This window comes from Nipponia nippon, unplaced genomic scaffold, assembly GCF_047370975.1.
Source record: "Nipponia nippon isolate SJK-2023a ecotype South Korea unplaced genomic scaffold, ASM4737097v1 scaffold_3, whole genome shotgun sequence".
Lineage (NCBI taxonomy): Eukaryota > Metazoa > Chordata > Aves > Pelecaniformes > Threskiornithidae > Nipponia > Nipponia nippon.
In genome coordinates, this window is record NW_028262347.1 from 110,895,019 (window position 1) to 110,919,706 (window position 24,688).

Sequence of the window (24,688 nt, forward strand, 5' to 3'; positions counted from 1 at the left end):
GAGAAACAGCCAGTCCCGTGCAAGTGCCTCCTGAAGTGTGGGTTATTCTCCAGGCAGCTCTTTCAGAGGTGGCACAGGGTGGAAGAAGGTGTGAGGTGTTGAGCACTGAACTGGACATGTGGGTGACCTGCAGCTGGGTGTTTGGAGGGGTCCTGCTTTTCTGGGGGACAGTTGTTTGCTTTCTTATTACCCCTGTCCTCTCTAAGTGGCTCCGTGTGTTTGGTATGTTTGCTGCATTTCCAGAGTGGGGTGATGTACATCCAGCCAGGCGGCTGCTGGCATCACTGTGCTGCTTGTTGCATTGCTTATGGCTCTGGGGCTTCTGTCCCAAGGGGGGCATCCAGTGTGGGGACAGGGAGATGGGGGAGCTGAGCAGCCCCTGCCCGTTGCTGCTTTATGAAAGATGCCAGCTTACATGCTCCTGGCCAGCCAGACTTCTGTGCGCCCAGCACTGCTGGCCATCAAGGATGAGGGTCCTCTCTGGAGCCAGTGGCCAACCCTCATGTTCCCAGCAGGAAGCCCAGAAATGCAGCGGCCACTGCTGCCCTTTGGGTCTTGCCTGCCCTTTTTGGGGAGCCACTGGGGAGCCCCGGTGCCTGGCTGCCTCCTGAGTGCTTCCCCGCTGACCTCTGCCTCTTCTGTCCGCAGGGAGCTCAATGGCAACAACATCACGCGGATCAACAAGAATGACTTCGCTGGGCTGAAGCAGCTCCGCGTCCTGTGAGTTCCTGGCGAGGGGCCAGCTGCCCCGGCCTTGGCGGGCGCCGTGCTTGGCTTGTGACCCCTCCTGGGGCTGGTAGAGATGATGCCAAGCCCTTTGGTGGGCATCTGCTGGCGGGGCTGGAGGGCGTCTGTGTTGGGCTGAGCACGGTGGGCTTCCAGCTGGGAGGGACTGGGGAGAGAGAGGCCTGGTTGTGTTGAGGGGATGGTGGGAGCGAGGTGGCCCTGGGTCTGGAGGAGCATCAGGGACCATGCCGGTGAGACTGGTAGCTGGGGACCACCTTTCCAGAAAGCTGACCCCTTCTCTCCACAGGCAGCTGATGGAAAACCAGATCAGCACGGTGGAGCGTGGGGCGTTCGATGACATGAAGGAGCTGGAGCGGCTGTGAGTGCCCGGGCGCGGAGGCGGGTCGGCAAGGGGCCGCCGGGTTTAGTTGCGGAAAGCATCCTTTCCCTTTTGCCTTAAACCATAATATATCAGTGCCGCCTGACTTCAAACAGCTTTTCTGCTGCATGGTGGTGGTATTTTACAGTGTCGGAAGCAAACCTATTTCTGTTTCTATAGATCTTAAAGTCCTTTCTGATGCTTTTGAGGTGAGGGGCAGGTTAAACAAAATCACTCTCACTGTTATCAGCTGTGTCCCGTGTGTTAGCGAGGGAGCTGTAAGTTCCAGTCCAGTACTCAGTAAAATAGCTCAGCAGTTTAAAAATCCTGAGCTGCTCGAGCAAATATGAGGAGCTGAGCGAGCAGCAGGTTAACAGCGCAGTTAAGCAGCAATCAGCAGTTAACAGCTTGGAGTCCTGTCTGCATGTAATTACAATATTGTGAGTAAGTCTATTAATGCCCCGTTGGTTGCCCCCGCCTGGGAGTGCCCTGAGCAGGACAGGGGTGTCCTCGCCAGGTGGGATGCTCTGCTCTAATGGCCCCTCTGAGTGAGCCAAAGTGCCCCAGCTGTGCCTGGAGCTGCCAGCTGGGTTGCAGAAGGAGTGATTGCTTTGCCCCTGAAACCCTGACCCTTTCCTCCTTCCCTGCAGACGGCTGAACCGCAACCAGCTGCACACCCTGCCCGAGCTCCTCTTCCAGAACAACCAGGCGCTGTCACGGCTGTAAGTACCCTCCGTGCTGGCGGGGCTCCCCTGCCTGGCCGTGGCGCGGGCTTACTTGTGGGGCTGCTTGGGGCTGCCGTGGGGTTTGGAGGGGCACTGACATCCCAGGAGGGTGCTGCTTCTGGGGGTTTGTGCTGGTGGTTACCAGTGTCTTGTCCCAGTGAGCACCTGGTGCGTGGCAGGGGGACGCACCCTGTTTCTGAGCAACCCGAGCATGCAGCATGGCAGGGAATCGGCTTTGCCTTGCAGAAGACCTGAGACCAGTGCTGTTAAAGACTGCGTTAAACATCCTTGCAGTGCATGGGGATGTGGAAGGAGGTGCTGGCAGTTTGGGCTGGGACTGGCATCGCCGAGCTGGGCTGTGCCTGCACAGTGCCAGTTGCAGAGGTGCTGCAAGCCCTGCGGCCTCCTCTCTGGGTGTGGATCACAAGCAATGGAGTGGGGTGCCCTTATGCCCTAAACTAGGTTGTCATGGAGGGAGGGTGGAAGAGGATGTCCCCAGGGCAGTCATGTCCTGCCCAGGGACCTCCGCAGGGCACGGAGAGCCCCATGGTCCTGCTCAGGAGCTGCCTTTCTGCCGGTGTCTGGAGCAGCCTGGGGAAGGAGGGGGAAGCCCTGCCTGGGGCAGATCCAGCCCCTCGTGCCTGCTGCCTGCTCCCTGTGCAGCCCTGCCTGCCCCATCCCTGCCTGTCCCTCTGCACTGCAGAAGCACCCCCAGGGACTGTCTCTTGTTGTGCGAGCCCCAGCTCTGCAGACCCCTCTGCTCCTCCTCCCTCCGTGCAGCAGCAGGCTGCCTGCGGAGGGCTGCTGGGGTTTTGATAAATATTCTCTTTTCCATATTGGCTTTCCCTTGCCTGGGGCTGCTTTGTTTGGGCAACGGTGCTGTTGGCAGTGCCAGCATTGTTCAAACTGCAGGAAATCCTCTTAACAAAGCATTTACCGCTCTCAGCTATGTCAGGTACCCACGTACATTGGGAAGGGGGCTGTGAGGAGGAGAGGGTGCGTACCAACCTGGGGTGCTCTCCATCGCTCAGAGAAGATGCTTACACCCTCTGACTGATTTGCAGTGCGTAGGAGCAGGGCTGTTGTGGCCAGGACATGAGTTCTCTGCTTACTGCATCTTGTATCTCCATTTCTCAGCTGCGAAATGAGGATGCCAGGTCCCTCCCAGGGCAGGGTAGGAGTGGATGAAATAACTGAATGGGCTGAGACAATGTGAGGACAAGCATGGCCATGTCCGGGGCCAGGCAGCCCTGCCCATGCAGGCAGTCTGCGGCTGAGCCATTTTGCTCAGTGGCGATGCCGGTTTCTTCTGACAGTGCCAGGGAGTCAGTCCCGGAGTCCAGCCGGAGGCGGTGTAATGAAGGGTTAAAACGCCGTGTGGGTTGCCAGCGTGGGATGTGTGAAATGGTGGACCTGTGCCAAAGATGGGCCTAGGTAATGGCAGCTGATAGCACAGGCGTTCAATTAATTATCAAATGGCATTTGTTGAGCTCAGCTGTGCCGTATCGTGGCGCCAGCAAGGGCCCATCCTCCTCCAGCCGCCCATTGCATAACAAAAACGCGGTCGAGAGAATTATTTTACAAGCATTAATGTTTTCCTTCTAATCTCTAGATTTAATACCAGGCTCTTTCATAAAGCAAACCCCAGCAGTTCACTGGGGAGATGCAGCAGGGCAGCCGCCCGGGCGGGCGGTGCAGTGTGCCCCACCGCAGCCCCCAGGCTCGCGTGGGGCTGGGGCTGTGGCACGGTGTGCACGGGGCTGTACGCACCCTCTCATGGTGTGCACAGGGCTGTACATACTGCCGTGGGTGAGGAGGGGTGTGCAGGATGCTCCTTGCAGCCACCCCATATGCAGGTGCGTTTCAGCCTCCGCCTGCTTCTTTACTGTTGCTCCCCATGATGTGGTGGTTGTTTTGAACCTATTCCCTCCTGCCCTGCCTTGAAGCTCTTTTCTGACCACCTCTGCCGTGACAACCGCCGCCTGGACACCAGCACCCAGAGCTTTTCTTGTGCAATGTGGGGCTGTGTGAGCAGGCTCAGATTTTTGCAGCCCCTCAGCTATAGGAGGTGCCATGTCTTGGGGAGCTTTGATGCACACCCAGAGCAGAGGGTCCCCGTGACGTGCTGCGGGACTGGGAGGGGGGACGCACTGAGCTGCCTGCCCTCCCTCTCTGCAGCATGTTACTCCACATGCTGCCTGCCTTAGTGAGGACAGGGATGTGGTGCTGGGGTCTGCCCAGAGAGCACACTGGGAGCTGCTGCCCTGGAAGAGCCTCGGGTGCTGCGTCTGGGCAGCAAAGCCCTGCATGCCAGAGGACCTGCTGCTCCCTCTCCTTGTGGCTGCCTGTTGCTGAGATGCCCACGGATGGTTTGAGGGGGACAGCAGAGTAGGGGGTGCCCAGGGCAGATCTTGTCTAGACACACCGTCACACTGGCTTACCAGGAGGTGGGATCTGGACCTGTGCTAGTCTGGCTGGTGCGGGAGGTCATAAGGATGCTCTTAAATTGCTGCAAACCTGGCTCAGGCTACAGGGATATGAGTCAGTGGGGAGCAGGTTTAAGCTAAATTGAAATCAGCTCGCCTTGAACTGAAATTGGAGCCTCTCCACCAGGCTTTGCGCTTATTTAACTGCTGAAATGGATCTGGGGTGGCCCCACCGCTCGGTGTCCCCTCCCTGCCCCAGAGGCAGGCTGGGACCTGTGCTGGTCAGGGTGGGATGGGATGAGATGAGACGGGAAGAGAGGGCTCTTACCAGCACTGTGCTCTTCCAGATTTCCAGCAAGCAGTGCCTGTGCAGGCTTCCCTATGCCCTGGCTGCTGTGGCCACCCACGATGTGCTCCTTGAGCTCCTGGGGTACCTACTAGGTACTTGTGTCCTCACACCTTGCTACTGGGAGGTCTTGAATTAGCAGAAATGGGCTGAACGAGTCGGGCTGGGATCTGTTTAGCTGGGAAATGAGGCTGCCGGGTCTGGCAGGTGGGCAACTGAAGCAGAAAGCCAAGGGTAGATGCAGGAACCAGTGGGGGTTGCTTAGATGGGTACCTGGGTGCTGGCCTGGCTGGTCCAGCCTCTTCTGGCCTTAGTCTTGAGGCATCTTCAGCAATGCCTCAGTAACACAGCAGCAGGTTAAGGCAAGTCTGTTGAATATGGGGTATGTGATACCCATGGAGCAGTTTTCCACTGTACCTCGAGCCTCATGGAAATATCTCACAAGCACAGAGGAGGACCTTGGGCTCGGGTCGGGATGGAGAGCTGTGTGTCCGCCTCCTGGGTCTGAGTGTCAAAGCCTAATCCACGTCGGTGGTGCTTTGTGGTCTCCCAGCCCGGCTTGAGCTGCAATTAGTTACTCAGAGCTGGGCTATAAAGAGCATTTGTGCATCGGGATAATGGAACGGGTTTGAGTTAAACCTGATCCGTCGGGGCTTAAATAAACTGGGGAATGGCAGGAAAGGGCCAGTGGAAAGCAAACCTCAAATGAGGGCGTGGGGGAGCTGAGATGCCTGGAGAGGAATGTTTTCCCCTCGGTATTTGGGAATATTGAGCTGACGCCTGCCCGGAGCCTGTCTCGGTCTGAGATGGTGGGGTAGGGGGGCCGTGCCAGCGCCTCGGCAGCAGGGCCGAGAGGCAGGAGGACTCTCCACATGGCCTCCCTTATTTATATCTGCCACAACGAGCGGCTAACTCATTAAGCAGTCCTGGTGGCTGGAAATGGTGCTGATCTGAGGTTTCGCTGGAGAGCGCCTGACCCCAGCGACCCCATCTCAAAATGGGTTTAATTAAACTGTCAGCACTGGACGGAAGAACAAAGTGTCATGGGCTTGTGGGGGGCCGGGTCCCCTTCACAGCTCGCTGGGGAAGAGCAGGTCTCCTGTGAGGTGGAGAGCTGATAAAAAAATGGATCTTTCCTTCCATCGAGGAAAATTACCCGTGTGAGAAGGTGACCTCTGCTATTGCACTGCCCAGCGCTGGTCCCCAGTGCCCTGCAGCCGTGCATATCTTGGCTCCGCACCAGTGCCAGCAGACCTCACTTCAGTATCTCTCCTGAGCTGGCAGGAGGTTATTTTTCTCCTTGGATTCCCTTGGGAGCGGGAACCGAAGCCCTTGAGTTTCTGCTCCCTTGGGAGGGATGGGGGAAGGATGGGAGAGGAGTTTTGTAGCCCTGTCTCTCTTCTCTCCCCACCTCCCTTTAAAACCTCCTCCTGAAGCTGTTTCTAAGCCCCTTTGGGGGTCCTGGGTGGGGGATGCAAGGAGGAGAGAGGAGGCTGGGATGGCCATAGCAGCAGGGTGAGAACAGAAACGCTGCTGGCGCATCGTCAGGGAGGCAAAGACGTGGGCTGTCGAAATGTGCTAAAGGCAGCCAGGATGGCTATAAATAAATAGTTTTCTCCAAGGGAAGCCAAGCTGGTGTGAGGGAAGAGAGGAGCGGTGGGTGCTCGGCTGCAGGAGCTCTGGGGAGATGCTCCCACAGGGGAGCAGCAATCCCGGCTGGATGTATCCCCCTGGGAGCGGCCGCCCAGAGGCTTCCCTCACCAAAAGCTGCAGCAGCTGCCCCGTGCTTAGCAGACTGGGAGCTGAGAGAGGATGAGCAGAGTGGGGGAAAAAGGTCTTGTGTCCAGAAAGAGGAAGATTTAGGACATGGGCCGTGGCCTGTCGGTTCCTGTCGGACACATGCCAGCAAAAATGGTGGAGGAGATGGTGCTGCATCCCAGCTGGCAGCCAAGGCCAGGGGGAAGAGCCGGCGGTGCTGCTCTCCGGCGGTGCTGCTCTCCCGTCTGTAAGGGCAGGGGCTCCCTGGAAACAGCATTAACATCTCAATCAGGACTGGTGGCTTTCTGTGCCGGGGACATGTGAAATGCTGTAGGAGCTGGGCGGATTGTCACACTCCTATGAGAGTCTCCTCCTGCAGCCAGAGCCTGCGGAGGAGTAGCGACGCTCTACGCTTACTTCTGTCTGGGAGCTGAGACAGGGACCAGGGGCTGATCCAGACCTGCTCTGGACCTGGGGTATTTAAAGATCTGGGTGATGGGGGAGTTTTGAGCTGTTGCAGTGAGCACCGCAGCTGGGTGTGCTGCCCGGGCAGGAGGGGTTACATTCTGCTCTGGGGTGGGTTCCTCGCATCATCCCTGCATCTGGCCAAACCCAGCCCTAATTGCCTTTAGAAAAGCAGGCAGAGAAAAATGGAGCAGTGCTAAATAACTTGAGAAAATGCAAATGACATCCTTCAAGAAGGAGAGGACCACGACCATGCGGGAGGAAGCTGTGAGCTGAGTAGTAGCAAACCAGGGTGACAAGTGAAAAAGGAGCTGTCGGAGAAAGGAATAACAAAACAGGCCCCGCTCGGATGGGGCTGACTGTGCGTGGGAGGTGTTGCTTGCGAGACTGTACCAGTGACCGTTCCTTTGGCGCTGCACTGGGAAAACCCCCGGATAGGAAAGGGAGAGATGGAGAAACGTCAGGACAAAAACGGCGTGCGTGCTCGGTGGCGACTGGGTAGAGGAGCAGTCCTGTGTCCCCGCGGCGGGTGGCCGTGCCGATGCCTGGTGGGAGACGTGGGTGTGGGGCGGATGCTCGCCAGGGGATGTGGATGCCACAGCTCTGCTCCCCTCCTAGCCGGGGGGACTCGCCTGCCTGAGCCCCGGTTTCGATCTGGTGGGGGATTTTTGGTGCCGGCCTGTGTGTTGGCTTCCTGGAAATCCTGCCGCGGTGGTGGGCTGGCTCTGGCTGTGCGCCGGCTCTCCTGTGCCAGACACCCGCCCCGTCCTCCCACGGCCTCTCCTGTTGGGGTTTTGGCTGAAGTTCGCTACCTCCAGCGAGGTTTTGTGCTTGTTCTGCAGCCGGCGAGCTCGGCGTGCGCCTGGGAGCCTGCAGCCGCTGCGTGGGAAGGGGCCTGCAGACACGGCGTTGTGTTTTCATCTTTCCATGCTGGAGCACGGTTGCTTCGGCTCCCCAGGCATGTGCTCCTTTGCTCTTTGCACAGATGTGTACATGCTGCTTCTTGGTGTCTTTGTGCAGAGGTCCATGGTCCAAGAGCAATGTGCCAAGGTCAGGAGCAGAGAGTAGCTCCCCACAGAGCAAACCTTCCCTTCCCCAGCACCCCCTGTTTCTGTCCCAGCTCCCCACTCCAGCAGCATTCACCTCCCCTTGCCAGGTGAGGGCCAAGTGTCCCTGCTGTCACCGTGCCCACGTTTCGGCCGTTGTCCCCTCCACTCCAGGTGCTGTACCCCCTTGTGCTCCCCAACAAAGCCCCTTCTGTTGGGGATAGAGCGGGGCTGGGGGGGCCGGGCTGGGACATGTCCCCCCGAATACCAATCAGGAGGGGGAGCCTGTTTACACCGGTAGCTGGGGGGTGGCTGTGGGGTCTGCACACTGCAAGACCCCCCCACCAGCTGGGGGGACGGGGAGGGGGAAAGGAGGCCTCGCCGCAGCCCCCGCGAACAAAGAGTCAGTGTGGCTCGTGACAGCTCTAAGGAAACGCAGGGAAACAAATGTGCCACTAATAGGTGGGGAGGTTACCTAGGAAAAGATGCTGCCAGGCGGGCGGCCGGCCAGCCCTGTCCCCGGCGGGCTGGCAGGAGGCGAGGGGCTGGGGCTGGCACCCCCAGCCTCGGGGGGGGCTCGGAGGGCTGCAGTGGGGCCAAGCCCAGGCGGGGTTGTGGTCCATGCCTGGCGGTGCATGCCCTCGTGCTGCTGTCTCTGTGGGGACAGCATCCTTACGGGTGCGGTAGGACATCTCTGGGGTTTTGTGCTGGGTGTCCCTGTTGGGGACGTGGCACCGTTGAGCAGGGAGCTGCTCTCTGCCTGCTTGCTCTTCCTCTTCTTCCTCCATTGTTAATGTGCTACAGACCACAGCTTTTTTTTGGGGCCCCGAAAAGACTCCCTAGGGGATCCTGAGTATAGCCAAGCCTCAAAGCCTCATGAATTAAACACTTGTTTAAGACATTTTTATATTTAAGCGCTTCCATAAGCTTTTTGGGACCTGACTCATGGTCTGCAGAGGCACAGGAGCAGCAGGGTGAGGGTCACTGCCATGCCCCGACCTCCCTCTGAGCAGCCTCCCCCCTTGCTCCCCACCAGCCTGGGCCCCCTCCCACCGGGGTGACGGTGCAGACCCTGCACGGGGGTGCCCCAGCCCCCAGCTCTGTTCTGCGCCATTATCCCGCTGGCGAGCCGGGGCTGCCAGGAGCGGGCATTGCCAGCCGGCTGCCTGGAGATAATCTGCCCCCTCCCTCCACGCACCCCGTTGTGCTCCTGACCCGCGGCCGGCTCTGGCTTTCTGGGTGTTGAGCTGCTTCCAAGGTTTCCCTGGCAATGCGTGAGGTCGAGCCCCGCTCCCAGGGCTCCCTCCTCGAGCCGCTGGCTCCACCGGGCGCACCCTCCGTCTTGCTTTGGGTGCAGGCTTGGATTTGACTTTCTTAACGTTATTAAAGCCAAGGGGTCTGGGTCTGTAGTGAGGTGCAGCTTCCAGCCCCCTGCCCCTTTCGGCAAAGTGCCCCCCTCCATGTGCCATTGCCCTGTGTGAGCATGGGCATCCCTGCCCACCTCTCTGGTGATCCCTACCGCACTGGCAAATGGTAATTTGCAACCTGCAGGAAAAAAATGATGGAAAATCAAGTCTTCGTAATGCTGGGCAGCAATGCTAATTACACAGCTATTAAAACACAGGGGAATTATTTATTCCCTCCCTGCCTCTCAGCTCATCGCCTGCATTGTGCCCCGTTCACCCCTCGGCCACCTTTGGCCCCCTGAAAGAGTTAAAAGAGCACTCGGAGGAGCTGATCCCATACGTTTTGGGAGCAGAATAAAGGCATTTCCTTCCTCCTGTTTTCACAGCTCAGATAGTAGAAAGGTTCAAAGTACTTTTAAAGAATCGTGAGCAGAATCAGCCTTTGGTAATTTGACTTCCAGGATGTGGAGGAAAAAAGTCTTATGTGGTGATTTTAGGGTAAGTTATAACATGGTCCCCCTGCATGTGTATCCCACAGACGTGTTAATGTGCAGAGCCAGATAATTAACCTGTGTTTGCTGGTTGATCCTCCCATGGGTGGGTGCTGGACCCCCTTATCTCTCCTGCTGGGACTGCCATGAATAAAAGCCATCAGCAGTTTCCAGCACCGCTTCCGACAGCTACCTGCAAGGGTGCCTGTGCTGCGTCCCTTCTTCGCTGGTCCCGAGAGGCCCGTGGTGCTGTCGGCATCGGTGCTGGAACACGCAGCCTGCAGCCCCAACACCAGCACCTTGTCTCGGTGGGCACTGGCACTGGCTTCTCACCCCAGCAGGTTGCCTGGGGCACCGGGATGCTTTACCCACTGCAGTAGGTGGGTAATTTTCCCGGTGCTAAAGTGCTGTAAAGACCAAAGAAGTGAGTGAGGAAGATGCCCCTTCTCACGCCTGGGGGGTTTCCTGGTGTGGCAGGGCTTGTAGGCATTGCCAAGGGGAAGCTGTCCCCCACCCGCAGGGATGGGCTGGGGGCATCCCGGTTTGGAGAGCCCATTTTCCCGTGTGTGCCGATCGGCATCTGGGCACAAGCGCAGGGCAGCTGCCTGCGTGAAGAAACCCGTCCAGCAGTGTGTTGGGGGTGGGTTTGGAGAGGTGGGGATTAATTTCCCAGATTCTCATCTGTGTTAAATTAATTATCATCCCAAGCTTATCCTCACTTAACCAGCAAGACGCAGACGTCTGTGGTTGGGACCCCCACTGCCCCGCCAGAGCTAAGCAGCATATGGATTAGGGGGTCTTACCGGCTGCCTCCCCTGGCCCCTCCATGGTTCTTGCAGCCTCCTTTGCCCCGGAGGCTTCGGTCCCCGTTTGTGTCTGTATTTCCCTTCAGGACAGGAAAAGCTGGATTAATTTTTACTGCTCCCAAGGGAGCTGTTGGTAACCAAAGACGTCTCGCTGTCTTGCTTTCTGTAAATGGGGAGGCAGGAAACGGCAGGGATGGTTTAAAATGGTTTCCTCGCCCCCTCCTTCTCCCTGTCTGGCCCTTGCTGCCCCTCCGATGGGGGATGGCGCTTGGGACAGAGCTGCTTGGAGACAAATCAAGTCACTCAGACTTTTTCCAGGCCCTGGGGCTGGAGGAGAGAGTTTTCTCCGGGGGGTGCAGGTGGGAAGAGCTCGACCATCCTCTTGAGTGTTTGGGAAATGATAATTTTGGGATCCTACGGAGGAGGAGTGAGGGGCGTTAGCCCTGTTGCACGGACAGAGCATTAAATGTGGAAAGCATAGGAAAAGCTCCCCAAAAGTGCCTCTCACCCTGGAACTGGGAAGTCCTCCATCCCCAGACCCCTCCCATGACAGAACTGGGAAGGGGACCCAGGAGTCCTGGCCCTGCATCCCCCCCGCCGCCTTCCCGTCCCCAGTATGGCGCTCAAAGGGGCTTTTGTCCAGCTCCGAGCCCCACAGGTGGGTGGGCGCTTCATGTCCCCCCCCTTTACCCCCGGGCTGGGATGCTTTTTCCCAGGGGCCGCTGTTGGCCCGTCGCTATGCGACGCGGGCTTGCGGGTCGCCTCGGCAACGGGAAGCCTGGGGATGCGGGTTGGGGGTCAACCCCATCGTGGGACCTTTTTGGGATGTTTGCCTGGGGGCTGGTGATCCCACTTGCCGCGGACTGGCACGTACCCAGCAAAACGCGCGGCCGTGCATTTTGCTGGGTACATGCCGGTCTGTGGCAAGCACGATGGGAGTGTAAAATCGGTGTGTGCCATGCTGGTGCACGCATGGCACAGGGTGTAGGGTCAGGGTGCAGGTACCTGGCATCAGGATTTCACCCCAGGGATGCTCCGTTGCAGATCCTCTCCATTGCACAGCCATGCTATTACTGCCCGGCAATTACCGCCGGCGCTATTAATTATTAATCATAGGGACGAAGTTGGGGTGGCGTAGCAAGGGGGAGGCGGATCTGTGCTTGTGGGGTAAATGGGAGCAAGCAAGTGAGGAGTAGGTAGAGGAGCTGGCTGCATTCCCGGGACTCAGCGGCGTTTCTAGCTCTTGCTGTCCGACCGGAGGCATTTCCACCTCCCGGCATTGCCGTCCCGCTCCGGCTCGCTTGTTCTCTTCCCCACGGGCACAGCGTGTTGCTCATTCCTGCATCCTACGATTTCACAGCATCCCCGCAGCCGGGTGTTAATGAGATTAGACCCAAGCTTTAAGATGTCTCTCTCTATCCTTTGCCATCCAATTACACAGCCCGCATGGTATCTGATTGCCTGCGAGAGGGGAGGACTGGGGCTGGCTGGGATGGGAGGATGCAGCTGGTCTTTCTGGGTATCAGCCCCGCCGTGCCGAGTGGTTTTCTTTCTTTTCTTTTCTTTTTTTCTTTTCTTTTTTTTGTTTTTACTCCCCCCTTGGCTTTGAGCTGCTTCGTTTGGCTTTTTCATCGCTTCTCAACGTGGCGGCTGGGCAGAATTTGTTTAAATTAACTGCTTGAATGGCAGCGTTTGTGTGTGTTGGTGGGGGGGAGCGCAGACAGCACCAGAATGGATGAGGGGGATTAAAGGTGCCTAATGGGTTCCAGATGGGCATCCTGGACTGGGAAACACCCCCGCAACCCCAACCCCAGCCAGGGGCTGCTGGCAAGGAGCTCGGGGCTGGGAGCTGGGATGCTACGGCGGGTGGCTGCCTGGCTTTCCTGTGGCAGGGTGGCCGCTCTGAGCATGTGCCCACGGGACTGGGGTGTCCTGAGGCTGCTGGGGTGAGCAGGCAGATGCACCGCAGGAGGCACATTCCCTGGCTGGCCCAGAGCATGGGGTGCAGCAGGCTCTGCTCTCCCCGCTGCAGGCTCTGGGGATGCGGGGCTGGGGACAACCGCTGCGTGCTGGCTTTCAGAGGTGCCTCAGCTCTGTTGTTAGCTGACATTGCAAATACAGCTCTCCACAGCAGCACCACTGGAGTGGCGGTTTCTGCTCAGCAGTCTTGGCTGCAACGTGAGGAATGATAATATTTAGTCTTTGACACCCTCCCCCTGGGATCTAGGGTACCTTGGGGTGCTCGCTCAGTCTGATGTCCCTGCCGCTGCAGACATCAGCGGGTTTTTTTCTTATTTACAGATAGAAAACTGAGTCTCAGAGAGAGGAGCTAAACTGCCTGCGTGGCCCTGCCAGTTGCATTTCCCAGAACTGTAGGGATTAGAGACATGGTGACAGCCCTCCCCAGCTCTCCAAGGGCTGTGCCTCCCACCGATGGCCAGATTTCTCCTCCAGACCTGCTACATGGTGCCAGGGCTGCGTGTTCGCAGCCTGTCTGGTGGCAGTGCCTGGCTTGGAAGCACGTCAGTCCCAAGCGAGATGAAGCGTGCAGGAGCGAAGGGCTGCTGGGGAGCGGTGTCGCTGGCGGGGACAGCAGGCAGGGTCATTGCTTTTGCATTTTATTAATGGCTGAGAGTGGGAGTGGGACATAAGCTGTGAGCTGGCTGGCTGCTGGGAATATCACCTGTGTTGTAGGACGGCTCATCATTTCGTGGGGGATTTAAGCTTCTTAGGGGAGTGGGCTGCAGAAAGGCCTGTCAGGTTTAATGGGAGTGAGCATCGAATGATACCTTTTGCTACTGAAAGCTGGAAAAGCCCTGTTCCCAACGGGAACGAGCCCACTCACCCTGCAATGGCTTTTTGTGAAGGCAGCTGTTGGCTCCGGTGTGTCTGGCTGCATCCAAGCAGATGGCCAAGCCAGGGGATGAGGCAAGGCACAGAAGAGGAGACCCACAGCAGCGCTCCTGATCCAGAAGGGCTGTGGCAGAAGGTCGGGGCTGAGGAGGGTCTGGGCAGGGTGGCAGGGGGCCATGCGGGGTGGTTGGGAAGCACTGGCCAGCCTCCTTCACCCGCTGACCCTCGGCCGACGCTCTGTCTGCCAGCCCTCCTGGCCCATCCTTGGCCCCATGTTCCCCCCCCCCCCCCCCCCCCCCCGGCTCTCGTTTCCTTCCACAAATATTGAGAAAATAAATAGCGCGGTTGAAAGGGGATGTCCCCGCGTCCCTCCGCACACAACCGCCTCCCCGGGGAGCCGCACAGGTGGTGACCCCGCATTCCTCAGCCCAAGGGTTAACCGGAGAGAAAGCAAATATTGGCTTCTCCTGGGGCCGCCCCAGCCTGTGCCTGTGGCCAGGGCTGCCTCTTGCCTGAGGAAAGGGGCTTCTGGGGCGGGCAGCTCCCCATCCCTGGCAGGGGTGGTTGCACAAACCCGGCTCTTTGCCTGGGTAGTGTGAGGTCTCCGCCGTGGTCTGAGCCCACTTCTCGGGGCAGGAGGTGCCCCGGCACGGCGGCGACAGGCAAAGCCATGTGGGTGACGAGCTGGAGGGTCAGCCTGTGCCGGGCACTGGCTGCGGTGGGCTGGGGGCACGGCTGGTGTGCTGCCAGGACTGCCTGCCCCTCTGCCTGTCACTGCATCTGCACCCGGAGTGCACTTCTGTGCCTCGAGGAATTGAAGGCACACAGCTGGAAAGGACTCGTGGCTGCCCCGCGGGGAGCTCGTGTGTGCGGTGCCGATGGCACGAGCCCAGCGCTGCCAGCTCCCACCACCACTGTCTGCCCCTCTCGGCTGGGCTCCTCCCATCCCCCTTCGGCCCTGTACGTGGTTTTGCGGCCCAGGAGTGGCTCCACGAAGCGTGGAACCCATGTTGATGCCAGGAGCCTTTGCAAGCCCCCTGCTCCCTGGGGCAGGATCTGGCCTCAGCGGGGTCCAGCAAAGTGCATCCTCCCTGTCCCCCATCCTTCTTCACCCCCTCCATCCCGGTCTTGTCTCTTAGCAACTGCCCCTAGCCAGGACCTGGACTGTGCAGGGAGGGCTGTGACACTTTCCATGCATCAGTCACTTTGCCACCTGGAGAGTGACAGCGAGGTCGTTAACCCCTGCGGCACTGATTGGGCCGAGGCGCGGCGAGCGATGATGGAGCATCCCTGCGACGCCTCCGCCCGGGTAGCAGCCGGCTGCTCTGCCTCCAGCTTGACACCGATCCCTGCTACAATAACGATACGGGCGGCAATCAGGGAGGAATTAGAGGATAATTAATGCCAATCCACATGGAAAATTGCTCTCGTCAAACAAACCTGATATCATTTTTTTTGATGAGCTGACAAATTGGGTTGATAAGTAGCGACTGTGCTGACATGATATACCGAGACTTCTGCAAGTCATTTTACTCTTGCCTGGAGGATATTGCAATGAAAACATTAATATTCTGCAAAAATCAGTGTAGGATTTCTGACAATGTGCTTCACTAGTAGACTTCCCCAGGGGAATTGCAGTTGTTGCCTTTCTGGCAGGGTGCAGCGGGGCTGTGATGATGATGAACTGATGTTCACCATCTCTGCAGAGCCATGGTGGTCTTGGGATCTTTGGTGGCAATGTTGACTTTTGCCAACCTCCCCCCAAAGTCTCCTGGCCTCTTGTTGCCTCCTCCTGCCCCGCGCCAGCCGAGGGTGTGCGGTGAGCTGGGCGGTGTAGGTGATGTAGCCGGGGAAAAAGCCACCTGCACCGTCATGGAGCTTGGTTTGGAAGAAAACATGAACCGATAGGTGAAAGGAGCCGGGCTGGTGCTGTCAGCGGGATGCCGGTCCAGCGGGATGCTCTGCCTTAAACACCTGCGCTGAAAAACATCCTCGTGCAAGGTCATGCAGCTGGGGAAAAAAAAATGTAGGTCACAGTTACAAGACTGGGAACAGCGTCTGGGGACGCGGCTACACTGAAAAGGGCTTAGCAGCCGTCGCGGCAGCCTGCTTTGGGATGTGGGCTTCCAGCGCTGCAGCTTGGGGAGTGATGGGTGAGCAGAGCAGCTCAGGGTACCGGGGGCTGGGGGGGGGTTGTTGTTTTGGGGGGCAACAGGGAGGCCTCCGCTGAGCATTGTTTCTGCTTCGGGGCCCATGGTTTAGAGAGATGTTGGGAAATTAGAAAGTGCTCGGAGAGGAAGTGCAGGATAATTGGAGGTCTGGAAAACCTGCCTTCCAGTGAAAAGAATTAAAAAGCTCAGCCTATTTAGTGTGTGCAAGAGGAGGTTAGGCGAGGATTTTATCCCCATCTCTGCGTACCTGCATGGGGAGAAGCCTGATTGTAGGCACCTCGTTAATTCTGTAAAAAAAGAAAAAGAAAAGAAAAAGAGAAAAAGCGTAAAATCATTCAATAGCTGGAGGCTGAAACAAGACAAATTCAGAACAGAAATAAATTTGGCTTTTTCACCACAGAGAGCAGTTAACCATTGAAGACTCAGCTGGGAAGAGGTGGACTGGACGTCCTTTAAAGTTGCAAAGGAGATCGTACTTCTTCCCTGATGGTGGAAACGGGAAGGGACGGGCTTGGAGCAGGAATCCCAGGGAGGGCTCTGCATCTAGGCCGGGTGCGCACAGGCATCCCCAGGATAAAGTTGTCCCCTTCTGGGTGATGGATGGCACCCCACCCGTCGTCCCTCTCTGGGCACTGGGGACATCAATCCAGTGCCTCCACCCCAGGCCAGGACCGTAACTGCTCGCAAAGCCCCTGAGCATCCCTGCTCTGCGAGGCTGGCTGAGCAAAGCCGGCTGCGGAGGCTCTTCTCCATCCGGGACGATGCGAGGCGACGTCTGAGCGGGCACATCTGCTGGTGGGGACGGGGCTGCTGCGGCTGGGGGGCTGCTGGGGGGGGCTCCCAGGCTGCCCCCGCTGCTCTCAGCCGGGCCGGGGGAGATCCACTGGCGCCGGTCTTCCCACGCTATCCCCAGGGGATGCTGAGCCACGGCCTTCCCGACCTCTGCGCTGCAATCCTGTCTAAGCATCTTAAGCGGAGTTATATTTTACTAGCACAGTAAAAGGGAAAGACGGCTTTGCTTTAATTTTATGAGCTACAAAGTACCTTGCCTGGTTAGGCACTGGCTGAGCTTTGCAAGGGCTCTGGCTCTGAGTTCACAGGGCAAATAGTGGTGGTGGTTGAAGATGCCATCTGTCCCCTACACTGCTCCCTTGCCCATCGCAACTGCTCTTCCTCCAGTGCCCCCATCTCCACAGAGCTGGGCAGGATCTGCTCCTCTCCTGTTCCCATCCCTTTGCAGAGAGATGCCAGCAGTGACCCTGACAGCGAGGCTAAAACGGAGTGCTCCTGGGTTGTTCGGCCATGGGGTTTTCCTGGCTGCCAGTCTCTTGAAATTGTGCCTGGGACAGTGAGAGGGTGAAAGCTGGCTGTATCTGGGGATGTGGCTCTGGGAAAGTCCGAGCCTGGCTGCACGTTTGGGGGTAATGCGTGCAGAGCGGCGGGATGCTGCGGGGAGCTATCGGTGCCCCCGTGAGCGGGGCGGTGTGTGTAAATGCCCGTGTGCCCTCACAGCCTGCCGACCCCTGATCCCCCCGTTGTAGGAATGTCTTTACATGCTCTGGGAATCTTTGTGCTCCTGTCCTTGCAGCCTGCCACTGCTGGGCCTGGGTTTTGTGCTTTTACTTCTTTTTTCTTTTTTTTTTTCCTTTTTTTTTTCCAGCCTCTTTCACAAAGACACCTATTCTCCCCCCGCGCCCCGGGGATTTACACAGAAAGCTCACCCTCAACACAGCAAAAGAAAGGCCCGGGCGCCCGGGAGAGGAAGCTCACACAAAATGCGGTGTGTGGCTCTTTGTGTCCCCTTTGTAATTCCTCTGCACAATGAACTGCCCCGGCCACCCACCAGCCCCGGGGTACCCCCAGGTGCCCCGTCCGCCGTGCCCCCCGCTCGATGCGGCAGCGGGCAGAGCTGGGGATGCTCCTCGCTGGGCAGCTGAGAGCCTGGCCTTTGTGCTCGGGAGAGGGGAAATTTGGGCAGGATGGAGACCGCCATGTTCTCACAGCAGCAAAAAGCCCCCTCGCATCCCCACCGGTCCCCGGGCAGAGCGCTGAGGGGGTCCCTCCGGCAGAGCCCTTCCATCAGCCCCCCACTCTGACGGCTTTTAACATGCTAATGACCCTCTCAAGGGCAGGAGCAGCTCTGTGTAAAACCCATGTTCAGCCCTCGGTCATGGACATTTGCTCGGAGACACAGTGTTAAATATTTATCCTCCCCGCCTCCCCCCCCCCCCCCCCCCGACTCTGCAGGCATTAACAATAGTGATCGCAGCCGTCCCCTTCCCCCTCACCGGGAACATGTGGCTCCCGGACCATGACAGCGAACGTTATCGTTTGTACCTGTGAATTATTGATAAGGTATAAGATAGTTCTTGCGGTGAAAAAATAATGAGTGGGAGAAGCTGTTTGCAGCCTGGTGAGGCGGGCGCTGCTGCAAACCCTCTTCTCCAGGGGCAAAATGGGCGGTGGGACCCCATTCCTGCTGGGCCCCATCCGCCAGCTTACCGTGCCGGCCCTTAGCAGCATGCGGCCGGCACCGAGCTGCCTTTGTGCATGGCAGCTCCTCTCTCAGCCTGGGTCTGGCTGGCGCCTGTCCCCTCCTGGCTGCCTGCTGCCTTCCCGGGGGAGGTGGGCAGCTGCCCGACCTCCCCAGCCCCACGCTGCCTGCAGCCTCCGCGAGCCGGGGGAGGCTCGCTCAGGCAGCTGCCTGCAGGTCACCAAGGTGAGTGGGGATGTCCCAGCTCCGTGGGTTGGCTGCCCACCCCGCGGTGCCTTGGCGGCGAAGGGGCAGGTATTGCCTGTCTCCGCAGATGCCGTGGCTCCAGTGAGCAGATGGGGTTTAGCCTAGGAGAGCCTCTCAGCTGGCAGGGCTGGGGGGCTCTGGAGGTCTCCAGAGGCTGGAGGAGGGAGAGTGGTCCTCGGTCCTTGGCTTTTTGGCCACCAATGCGTGCTGTCCTTGTGCCCTAATCTGTCCCTGGAAAAGGGGGATGAGGCTGCTGAGTCCTTGGAAATCGGGTGGCAGTCCTGGAAGGGGGTCTGTTCCCCGGCTTAGGGCTGTACTTTGGCTGGGAGCTGAACTCAGTGCATCCATCCCCTGAGCTATGGAGGTGACAGCCTGTCCCAGAGAACCCCCCAGGTCCACCAGCTCTGGAGGGTCTGGGCTTCGGCTGCACTTCAAGGCTCTGGGATGCTACGCAGGAGGGTGCAGATGGCTCGGGGGATATCTTGTTGTCGGTGGCGTGGGCAGTCCGATTGAAATCAGGGTGCCTCTTTAAGCCAGTTTAAAGCCTGGCTTTGATGTACTTAGACCCTCAACCCCGCTGTGTTTTGCCGGGAGAGCATTAGCAGGAGAGCCAGGGCATTAGCGTGCGGAGCCTGGCCCAATTTGGGGTTACACATCTGCATCCCTGGGCTGGGAGGGGATGCTGGACCCACCCCAGGGACAGTGAGGGCCTGGGGGGAGCACGGCCGGGATGAGGCACCCTCCTCCCTTGCACAGAGCCCCCCACCGCGCTCCGGCAGCACCACCCCTGCCCAGGAAGGGGCTGCCCAGACCTGCCATGCGCCGACATCAGGTGTTGCTTTCCCAAAAATGTGTCTGAATCCAGTGTTCCAGACTCCAGGGATGCAGGATGTGCTGTTGTTTCTGAAGATGCAGGAGTGCCCAGGAGGCAGAGCAGCCCCTGCCCATCACCTGCTGCAGCCTGGGCCACAGCCAGTGGCCGCCTGGGCAGCACTGCTCCCCACCTCCTGCCCCGTTCCTGGCTCCCAGTAGTGGCTATGGGGCTGGGAGGATTCCCACGAGCCGCCCGCCTCGGTGGCTCCCTCGCTGGGTCTCCTGGGGGAAGGGGGAGGTGTGGGGTGCTCTTGAGCACTGCGGGGGGAGGTGGATGTCTCGTGCTGTTCCTCGGCGTTGGCACTGCCACTGTCCCTTTCTGTCTGTCCTGAATGCTTTAGATACTGATTTTAATTGCACACTGTGGTTAGCAGAATTGCTCCCAGCCTCCAGTTTCTGTCTTCCTCCCTGCCTAACCTCCCCAGAGTGCTCCTTGGGTTGTGTGCCCAAAGAAGCATTTCTGGGTGAGGAGCATTGCACTGGTCTACCCACTGGCCGCAAAAGATGGGCTGGACTCCTGGAGGGGCTGTGTCCCCCCCTCTGCTGCTCCCCAGGGCACTGCTTTTCCAGGTGTGCTGGTGCAAAGGCGGGTGAAAAATTACACTGCTAGGGCAAAGGCTTGAAAGCAAGAATTAAGGAGTGATTAAGAGAGCGTGCATGTCTGCAGTGTGTCTGCACATTGGTGGGTGTGTGGACATGATGGGGTGGGTGATGGGTTGCAATACATGTGCTGCAGCGTGTATGGGCCCAACAGGAGATGCTCCCAGGCAGTGCAGCAGTGTGCGGAGAGCCCCTGGTCCAGGGGTGCTCCAGCATCAGGCAGCGTTACCCCCGAGTACAAGCTGCAGTGCGGGAGCTGTAGCAAGGAAGGGGCCGAGCTCCCTCTATGGCAGAGCATCCCTGAGCAAGCGATTGATCCCAGCGTTAAAGGCTCGGGGAGCGTGAGCCCTCGACTCCCTGCTCACCCTCCCGCTCCCTGATTTGCCTCCAGTTGTGCAGCAAATACAGGCCAGCCACGCGGATATCAACTTTGAAGCGTGAATTTCAAATGCTCCCTCTGTCCTCATCCCCTCTCTGGTGTCTGATGGGAGGTGCGGAGAGCGGCAGGAGCACCAGGCACATGAAACAGCCTCGTTCAAAGCCCGGCACTGGGGCTCCCGCTTGCACGCTGAGTTGAGTTTGCAGGCAATTACCTGGTGGTGTTCCCTGCCTTTGCTCCTGGCCTTTTCCTTTGCAAACCGCCTGCTCTCTGCTTTGCTTTTAGGGGAAGAGCCTGGCACCAGAGCAGCTAAGAGCTGCCTTGGGCTGGGCTCCTGCCTGCAGGTTACAGTGGGGGATGCTGCAGCCCTCCTGTGCCCATCCCATCATCCCCATGGCTCCGTCTCAGCCCTAAATTGGGCTCACAACCGAGCCGGCGTTGAGGATGAAGGCACAGAAGCTTTCTGTGCAGGGGGCAAAGCAAGGCAGCGGTGCTCTGGCCTCATTCAGAGCTGACACATGAAGACGAGGCCAAACCCAAGCCCTTTTCTCTCCAGCTGCTTTCTGGCTAGAGGGGTGCAATGAAGATGGCTCATCCCGCACTGGATCCCCGGGTGCTGCGGGATGCTTGCGTGCTCAGCCACAGCTGGGGCTGTGTGTGCGCGGGGAGGATCCGGCCCCTTCCCCGTGCGAGGCAGAGGCGTTACGGCATGTGTGAACTCGACTGCACGAGACATCAAATGCGCTGCAGTTGGATGGAAATTGGCTCTCAGAGCTCCTTTCTTCTGGCACTGAGCAGCTCCCCACTCCGGCTCCCCCCTCGGCAGGTGGATGGGCTGATAATATGAGGAATCGCTTGCTCCCCTCCAAGCCATGGTGCCTGAGATCTCATCTCCAGGCTTGCCTACAATTTGCATTAATGTTTACTTAACTAACCGGGAGCCCTCTTACATCCCAACCGCCTTTGCTGGGGGGCTCACACGGCTCATGGGGGCAGCAGGACCGGCAGAGGCGTTTCTGGGCTGCCTCCTGTGTGTTCTGGGAATCTCCAACCCTCAGAAAAAAACCCTCTTTGCCAGAAGAATGGGCCCTTCTCCCAATTTACTTGAAAAGGTGTCCTGGATTTCTGCCCAGCCAGGACCCTGCATTGTTCCCGGGTAGGATTTCAGTGGGGGAGCCGGCTAATTTGCAGTATTTTACATATCTAATATGTTGTCAGAAATGCTTTTAAATCCCTATAATATTTAATTAGGAGGCAGCTTTTGGGTATTAGGTGGGAATGGGGCTGTCTAGTTATTGGCGATTTCATTAGTTAAGTAAAAGCTGGAGCCAAGCTCCGATGCACGCATCCACCCCATTTTGGAGCTGCTCTGGGATGCAGCATGGTTGATGCCAGTTGTCTGGCCTCGGAGCGGTGTGTACCCATCCAGGGCTGCTGCCGGGCTTTCCCCCTCCATGGGGCGAGGGACAGCTAGCTGTTCCCCATGGCAGGGACCATGCCCAGCCCGTAGTCCCGGCTGGAGCAAGACATCTCCCACCACGATCAGGTCTCCAGCCACCTCCCATGGGGCTCTGACACCTTCTTGGGCCCGTGATGTGCTTGTCTCCCAAACCTGGTATTTTTAATCTCGAAACTGAGCTGGGATCTGACAAAACATGAATCATCCAAGAGATGTAAGAGCGGGCAGAGTCCCTGGCAGACTGGGGTGTATTTTTAGCCTGCACGTGTTGGAATTTGATTGTTTCCTAGGGAAAAAAAAGAGGTTTTCAGATCTGAGCGCCTAGCTCTGGCCATGCTGGGAGCCCTGCTACCGGCTCTGCATTGCATTGCCTGCCTTGAAAGAGAAGGTTTATGTCAGCGTGGGAAGGAGGACGAGGGTCAGGCTGTGCTGCACAGCCCCTGCTCGCCTCTCCCAGCGCAGAGACCGTGCTGGGGGTCCGAGCCCTGCCCTGTACCCACCGCCAGGAGCTCAGGGGTGTTGGCATGGGCACATGCATGCAACCAGGGGTTGGTCGCTCGCCCTTCTGCTGGCCCAGGCCAGCAGCTGTGGCTCGGGATAGCAACACCTGGAGCTGGTCACGGCTGGGGCACCCTGAGGAGCATGGGTGTCTCTGGGGGCACTAGCACCCAAAGTTGCACCTGTAGCCCAGCCATGCTGCCATGTCCTTGCACACATGCCAGTGATGGATGGCACGTATCCCTCCCTGGGCTGCCCTGAGGTGGTTCCCACTGCATCCTGTGTTGGGGTCCCAGCCTGCGATGCCCCCGCTGTGAGATGGGGCTCCCTGGCCACCCACCTCCTTCCAAGGGGGCTGATATCTGCCCGGCTGTGCCGACGTGGTTCTCTCCCCCTCTGTGGGGTTTGCAGCCAGGACCCCACTGTTCGGGAGATTTCATCCCCCCTTTAATCTTGGCGGTTGGAAGCCAGGGAGCCGATAATGATGAAGGAGTGTAAATGTCAGCAGGAAACCAGCTTCAATCAGAACTGTTAAAAATAAACCCACCAGGCCTGCTCTAGCAGGGGTAATCAGCCTCGGCAGCTCCTCTCCCCGGGTCCTAGAGCATGAGCCACAGCCGTGCCGAGCGGTGCCAGGCCACCCGAGCAGCTGCGCTGGAGGCTGGCTGCAACGTTAGCAGATCCAGCTCCCCTGGAGCTGGGAGGAGCGAGCCCCCGCGCCGGCCGGGGTGCAGGGTCCCGTCCCCTCGCCCCGGATGCACCCTGGCTCTCTCCTTACTTAGCGGGAATCCCCGTTGCAATCCCGGCTGGGCTTGAGCTAAGTTTTAAATGGAAGAGTGTAGCATGGGAGAGGGGCGCAGAGGTGAGCTGCTTCTGGGGCGCGTGTTTTTCCTTAGGGATCCCCACAAGCTGTGTGCTCTGGCATGGCATGTGTGATGGCGATGAGATGCTCAACCTTTGTGAAAACACCCATGACTGTAGCTACCTCCTGGGAAACGCACAGCCTCCCCTTCCCAGCTCAGTCGGGCTGTGGCAGGAGACGTGGACACGTGGGTAACACAGCCACCGGCTATTCAGGCACGTCCGCAGGGCAGAGTCCGCCGCGGGCTCTTGGGGTCACAGAGCCGGTGTCCCCACCTGAAGTGAGATGCGCTTGGAGCAGAGACAGGAGGTGCGTTGTTAACCTCAAAGATAATTAACCTCGGGGCAGCTTCCAAAGGGATGTGGGGCTGCTCCATCGCTTGAGCTTTAATACGGAGGCTGAAGGTCTGTGCGAGAGCCCCAGGCACCCTGCGGGCTCAGGGCCGGGGCTCCCCAGTCTGTGCTTTGCGGTCGAGCGCTGCTGCCGGGCTCGCTGCTCCTTCAAGGCTCCATGCATGCGTGGATCAGGGAAAGGCAGGAGGAGCACCCAGATGTGCCTCTAGCAACTTATTTCTGCCTCCCCAAAACAAGGAGGACCTGTTGATCCCCGGCACAGGCGAGGTCCGTGGGCGGCAGTGTTTTTTGACTGCGGGGGCTGCAGCTGTACTAACGGCCTGCAGGCAGAGGCTTCCCCAGGCTCACGGTGTTGCTTTGTGCCTGGGGCTCTTCAAAGAGCTGCTCCATGGAGGGAAGCCCCGTGGGCTGGGGTGCAGCTCCCTGTCCCCTGTGGCATGGCCATGACCGGGAGCTGCTCTCCCAAACCCTCTCGGGAGTGACCTTACTGGGGCAAGGGCAGCCCCAGCTTGGGCCCAGCTTGTGGCAGGGCTTCGCTGCCCTACCAGCAGTGTTTATCCTGGCTTTGATGTGTGCCACACGGGATGGAGCCTCGTTATCGGCCTGTTGGGTTTTCCCTGCTGTGCGCCCCTGTGTCGGTTCCCATGCTCGGGCGCTCTCGCAGCCTCGCGCTCGCTCTGCCCCGTTTCCCGTCGGACCCTTCTCCTATCAGGGCCGTTTCCTCCCAGCCCTGTGTAAAATCACATCTCTTTTTCCAGATGCTGGGCTGGATTTGAGATGTCCTGCTGGCTCCACCCTGGCCACCAACTTTTCACCCTGTGATGCATCTCCCACCTTGCATCCCACCGCAGGCAGTGGTCACTCCCAGGTGCTTTCAGGAAGCCAGGCTATGAGATGCAGCCGCTGCTGGGGCAAGAGTTTTGCCCATCTTAGTGCTAGGGCTGAGCGTGAGGAGCCTGAAGGACCCTTGGTCATGCCAGAGCATCCTGCCGAGTAACTCTGGCTGGGTCTTGCAAGGTTCAGCATCACTTTCAGAGCATCCTCCAGGCCAGCGGGAGTTTGCTTTAGCCCTTCCCAAAGCTGGGACCAGAGTTCAGAGTTGCTGTCACAGGACCTGCAAAGCTGAGGAGCAGCATCACAGATCCACAGCATTGCTCCTTGGCTCACCAGCCTGCACAAGATCTGGGACAGCCGGGACGCAATTCTCGGCTTGGCTCAGCCTCATTCGCACCTTGGAGGAATCCAGGAGGGCCGGCAGGGCTGGCTTCACACTTATTAGCAATTAAAAGCCTCAGAGCCTGGGAGTCAATTAGCTCTGAACTCAGC

General features: G+C 58.6%; 1 protein-coding gene across 2 annotated transcripts in view; it reads left to right on the top strand.

Annotated features, from left to right (window-relative positions):
• Positions 1–24,688, top strand: part of SLIT1 (slit guidance ligand 1) — a 64,090-nt gene that overhangs the window by 11,891 nt on the left and 27,511 nt on the right. For both annotated transcript variants that reach the window (XR_015706556.1, XM_009466146.2), the window contains exons 2-4: positions 649–720; positions 1,034–1,105; positions 1,756–1,827. Coding sequence is in view for 1 of the 2 variants with exons in the window: in XM_009466146.2 (XP_009464421.2) it covers positions 649–720; positions 1,034–1,105; positions 1,756–1,827 (216 nt within the window). In the remaining variant the exon portion in view is untranslated. The remainder of the gene's footprint in view (positions 1–648; positions 721–1,033; positions 1,106–1,755; positions 1,828–24,688) is intronic.